General features: G+C 40.1%; 1 protein-coding gene across 1 annotated transcript; it reads right to left on the bottom strand.

Moving 5' to 3' along the window:
* Nucleotides 1-272: 272 nt before the first annotated feature.
* LOC148041018 (uncharacterized) lies at nucleotides 273-2,146 on the bottom strand. The gene is made up of 2 exons (XM_087687374.1): nucleotides 1,201-2,146; nucleotides 273-1,101 (listed from the first exon to the last, which is right to left on the bottom strand). The coding sequence occupies exons 1-2, from the start codon at nucleotides 2,005-2,007 to the stop codon at nucleotides 307-309; spliced, it is 1,602 nt and encodes a 533-aa protein (XP_087543500.1). The 5' UTR covers nucleotides 2,008-2,146; the 3' UTR covers nucleotides 273-306.
* Between the last annotated feature and the right edge of the window lie 2,950 nt (nucleotides 2,147-5,096).

Genomic DNA, 5,096 nt, shown 5'->3' with positions numbered 1-5,096 from the left:
GTTTAAATTGGTGAAATTTAGCTAATCATGACACTACCTGTAAAATTATTACTATCAAAGATACATTGTGGGATTGATGTTTGTCCTGTTTTATGAATAATCAAGATATAGAGTACTTGTTCCAATTTTGTCATATTTCCTTTAGAAGGCATTAATTGAAACTTTGAAATTACAATCCTTAGCTACCTAGGAGATACTTTGTTTCAACGAAACATGTTCTCAAGCATTTGTAGATGAGAATCCTCTAAAATAACATGTATGAATACTTCCAATGCACAACATTGTTTCTTTTGATTTACATAATATTCAAAGTACACGTTGTTGAAGGTTTCCCTCACATTCAAATATATCTTTGCAAACGTCTTCAAAGAATTGATTAACTATATTTACAAAACAAGGTGAGTAAAGGCGGGTGTAAAATTGCAAGAACTCCTCCATATCAGCAAGGTCCTCGAATTGTCTACCAACAATCAAACTCATCAAGGATTCTTGAATACTTAATGTGTTTTCCATGGTGGCAAGAGGAGATGCTTTGAATCGTAAAGGGCATTGAATGGTTGCCAAATTGCCTTTGTATGACTGAGTCCTTGTGGAGAAGACATGATTGGCTAGCAATGATAATGAGTTTCTCATGCTTTTGTCAACTTTGATGGTTTTCTCTGGTTCATGCTCAAATGATGGCAATCCATTGGCCATCAATGCATTTTGTGGAATGAGTGGCATGTGAGGGCGTGTAGGATTGGGAATTAGCTTTGCTTCAATTGTTTGTGGGATTAGTGGCATGGGAGGTCTAGAACTTGGAATGGATCTTGCTTCAATTGGTTGTGGAGGAAAGATATCACCATCAAATGAGATCAAATGAGTTTCTTCAAACAATTTACCATGGGAAGAGACGTGGTTGAGTTTGGAATCCTTGTTGGCAGCCTCATGAGGTGACACAAAGGTGCCACTTGGAATTTTTTGGGCAAGGCCATGAATGGTTATTAAAAAGTCATCCTTATGGCCATCACCATTAAGTCTTGCCTCTTTAGAATCATGTGTTGCCTCCTTGATGGCAATCACAATCGGACTTTTAGTGTCAATAGTGTCCACCTTAGGTTCCTTGGCAATGAAATAGCCTAGCTCTTTAGTTGAATGACTATCCTTAGCAAAAGTGGGAATAGGATCAATTACATGATCGATAAGAGGAGCATCACTAACCTTAGATAAAGCCGTGATATGATTGGGTTGGGCATGATTCATCACCTTTGGCAGGGGCGAGCTCCTCTCACCTCGGGCATGCTCGTTGGCAGCATCCTTACTGAGCTTGGGACTACTCGTGAGCGTATGAATATCAAGGGGTCCCGTGAGTGGGAGCTCATCTGCTGTTTGGTGCTGATCGTCGACTGCAGCCAACGAGCCGAGTCGGGATATGGCACGTGCAGGCTTGGCGTCACCGAGCCTCAAGGCTTGGCTGGTTCGACCAGCTGATCGGTCTGGTGGTGGTCTGGGGAGGCTCGGGCAGCCACGTTCGGCAGGCTGCTGCGACAGGTGGGGATGCTCGGGCGAGAGGTGGAGGTACTTGTAGAGAGAGTAGTACTTCTTCTCGCCCAGCCTCCATCGCCGCCCCACGCGGCTACACAGGGCCTTGAAGGGCCTCTTCAGAATGGACGAGAAACAGCCATGGGCCACGTCCCGGAGCTCGCCTGGGAGGTCGGAGAGCTGCCCCGATCGCAGAGACAGGCTGTTATTATACTGATACAACTGATATTCCTGATACTCTCCTTCTGTCATCGTGCTGCTGTTGCATGACGACCGACCGCCGCCATGATCATGATAGTATTCATCTTCCGCCAAATCTTGAGCTGATTCGACTGGTTTTGTGCTGCTTATCATCATGCCCGTCTTGTGATCGGGCTTGCAGAGAGCTGCCTTTAAATATAGCTCGGAGTTATGCTCTTGCTGCAGATGCTGCTTCAGCTGTAATTTGCCGTTGGAGGCCGAGGGGGAAGAGGGGGAGGGCGCCATATTGCAGGCTTTAGCCTAACGAGAAAGATGGTCTGTGTATATGTGTGTGTGTGTGTGTGTGTGTGTCTCTCTCTCTCTCTCTCCTTCCAACCCCCTTCACTTGTCTAGCGCTACTCGGACCTAAGTTGCCCAAACGTGCCACGAGACGTGGATCATTGCCTCCGATACGTGCTATTATTCTCTGCATCTTATTGACCAACATGAGGCATTCCATTATTCCCTAAGCTTACTATAATCGTATATCGACGCTCGTGGTAAACATGTTCTCGATCCATCCTAGAGTATAAATTCTCGGAAGCCTTTGTTTTTAACCCTTCCGATTAAAAAGGGATAGATTATTGCGATTTTCTTCGGAAAATGAAGACTTGCACTTCAAATTTTTAAATTTCTTAGACCATCTTAGTAGGATCAATAAAACCGCTTCCCCTAGTTATATTGAAATGCTGCCAAAGGTGCACTTAGGAGATCTTTTTTTCATTATTGCCCATAGAAACTAGTAGCACATGTTGTAAGTGTGCCATAGTGAAGTCACAAGTGTATAATTGGTTGATGGGGGCTTAATAGTCACGATCCTTCTAGCACTAGTGTATTTTTCCCTCTTTAGTGTTGGAAAATATCATTTTAACGGGCCTTCTTTGCACCACTAGAATTCATTCCACATCCCCAATTGTTCATGACAATGGATAATTTGGCCCAAGATTTTTTTCTGGGATGTAGACATATAGTGAAAAGCTTGTTGTTACTTCCATTTAGTCCTCTGTGTTTAAAATGATGGAATCAAGGTGCCAAGTTGTCTACTGTGATATTGGCCTCCTTACATTACCATGAGAAGAATGGGTTGAAACAAAAGTATTTTTCACAATAGTGTGTGTTTTAAGTATGACGTGAAACCTCCTTCCAATGACATCGTATCAAAGGGTTTGTACCAAAAACATGCTCTCAAATATTTTTGACTAGTGACATTAGTTGGCACAACATTACATGTGGTGTGACACTTGGGATCCTTTGGTAGTAATATTACACATATTTGATTTACATTAGAGGCATGCTAACAATGATATGCATCTTGTAAAAGATAAATTAAAAAGCTTGAACAGGATATATTGTCTCCTTGAATTACATTTTTCCCTTTAATATTTTTTTTCTTAAGTTTCCATACCTTTGTCTTCTCCTTCTCAATGGGCAATAACTCCTCCGTATCCACATCTATGTGCTCAACATATTCACTTCTCTTGTAGTTGGCTTCCAGTGTGTGAAGTTTGGTTTAGTTAACTCTTCTTGGTAGGCCAAGATGTAGAAATAAACCCAAAACAGAAACACGCTTCTATATCTAGAATGAATAGTCCAATGTTTCTATGCTATCTTGACAAAGCTTTCATAGCTTTTATTTAAAATTCTACTTTGGTTGTTGAAGGCTTCCCCAAATGGGTAGTTAATAAAATGATTAAATCATTTACCTACTTTTCAATCTCCACAATTTCATCAAAGGTTTGGAACTCCTCATGGGAGTATACCATGTTTGACAAGATTATATCCTATGTGTTTAATGACACATTGAAGATTTGACATTGTCAAAGTAACAAGTTTTTCCAACCTTCTTAAGGAAGAAAAACAACTTTTGTGCTAGGAATTTCTCTTCATTGGTAATCTGTGCAGTATGACTAATCTTTAGGATTGGGTCCATTAAGGCTTCTACATGAACTCCTATCTCCTTTTCAATGTTTGGAGTTTTAGGAACTCTATATGATTAGATGGCTTGGTTGTTATATTCTTCTCTTCTAGGATTTTCATTTATGTTTAAATTACAAAAACCATCTATTAATAGTAAAAACTAGACCTAGAACTAACCTCGATATTACCGTGTGCTAGGAGGCAATACAACATTCTCGGATTGCCTCCTAGTGCATTGTAGGGTCTCAAGTACAAAATATCTATTAAGTTTAGATTTTTCATGTTTAAAGACTTGCTACTATATACTAATGTAACTTAAATTATGCATTTTGATGAATAACATAATCTTAGGTAGCAAAACATAAGCACCTTATACAATGCCCATGTGAATTCTCTCCATCAAACAAATTGATACTATAACATGCCCGACATGGAGACATCCTCAATAGCACTCTCTAGAGTCTACTTTGCAATGAAGGTCTTGCCTCTTGCCAAAATAATCAACTTAAATTCTAGGTTCCTAAAGTGAGCTAAGGTCACTATTAGTTTGGTCTTCGAGCATTTGCTTGCGTTGGATTCCTCTTATTGAAGCCAACTTGTATCGTACTTGGTTCAAGGAGAGTGAGAAATGAGGGAGAGTATAGATATGTCAACATCTCTTTCCATAGGATAAAGTCTCACTCATTTCCCTAAAATGATATGGAGTTAGGATGCTACTAATTCTACTTCATCAATGTTACCTATAATAAGAGAGCCCGCCACTTGTTATGGAGTTAGGATGCTACTAATTCTACTTCATCAGTGTTACCTATAATAAGAGAGCCCGCCACTTGTTAGAGAACGAATCATTTTTGCATTGAACTCTCCCTTAACAAGGTTGCAAACAAATCTTCCTATATGAGCCATTAATTTGATTTTTACATACAATGTGCCTAGTTGAGACATCCTCAGTGGCACAATTAGTGGTCCATCAAAATGTTTTCCTAGAGGTGATGCTACTCGGTACTCTTTTAAATAACATAAGGTTTTTTGCTTAGGTTCTCTCAACTTCACTATAGAAGGTCTCTACTATTCCCATAAGAATGGACCTAACTTTTAGGTTCCTAAAGTAAGCTAAGGTTATCTATCAATTTAGCTAGCATCAATATTTGAGCAAGGGAGAGTTACAGGTACATCAACCCCTCTTCTCGTAGGGCAAAGTCTTACTTCATTCCCCTAAAATGACAAGGAGTCAAGGTGTTATTGATTCTACACTACAAGATATAGGCCTTATACCGACGTTAAAAGTGACGAAAATGTAAATAACAAAATTTGCCCCCATTGTCACAAAAAGCGTCGTTATTGGCGATGCCATAGAACAGTCGGTATCAGCATCGTTATCAGCGTTGCTATTTGCATCAGTATATGATACTGATGCA

This window comes from Lygodium microphyllum, chromosome 1, assembly GCF_053477565.2.
Source record: "Lygodium microphyllum isolate KBCC chromosome 1, Lygodium_microphyllum_v1.1.10, whole genome shotgun sequence".
Lineage (NCBI taxonomy): Eukaryota > Viridiplantae > Streptophyta > Polypodiopsida > Schizaeales > Lygodiaceae > Lygodium > Lygodium microphyllum.
This window is presented reverse-complemented; position numbering and strand designations above follow the sequence as displayed.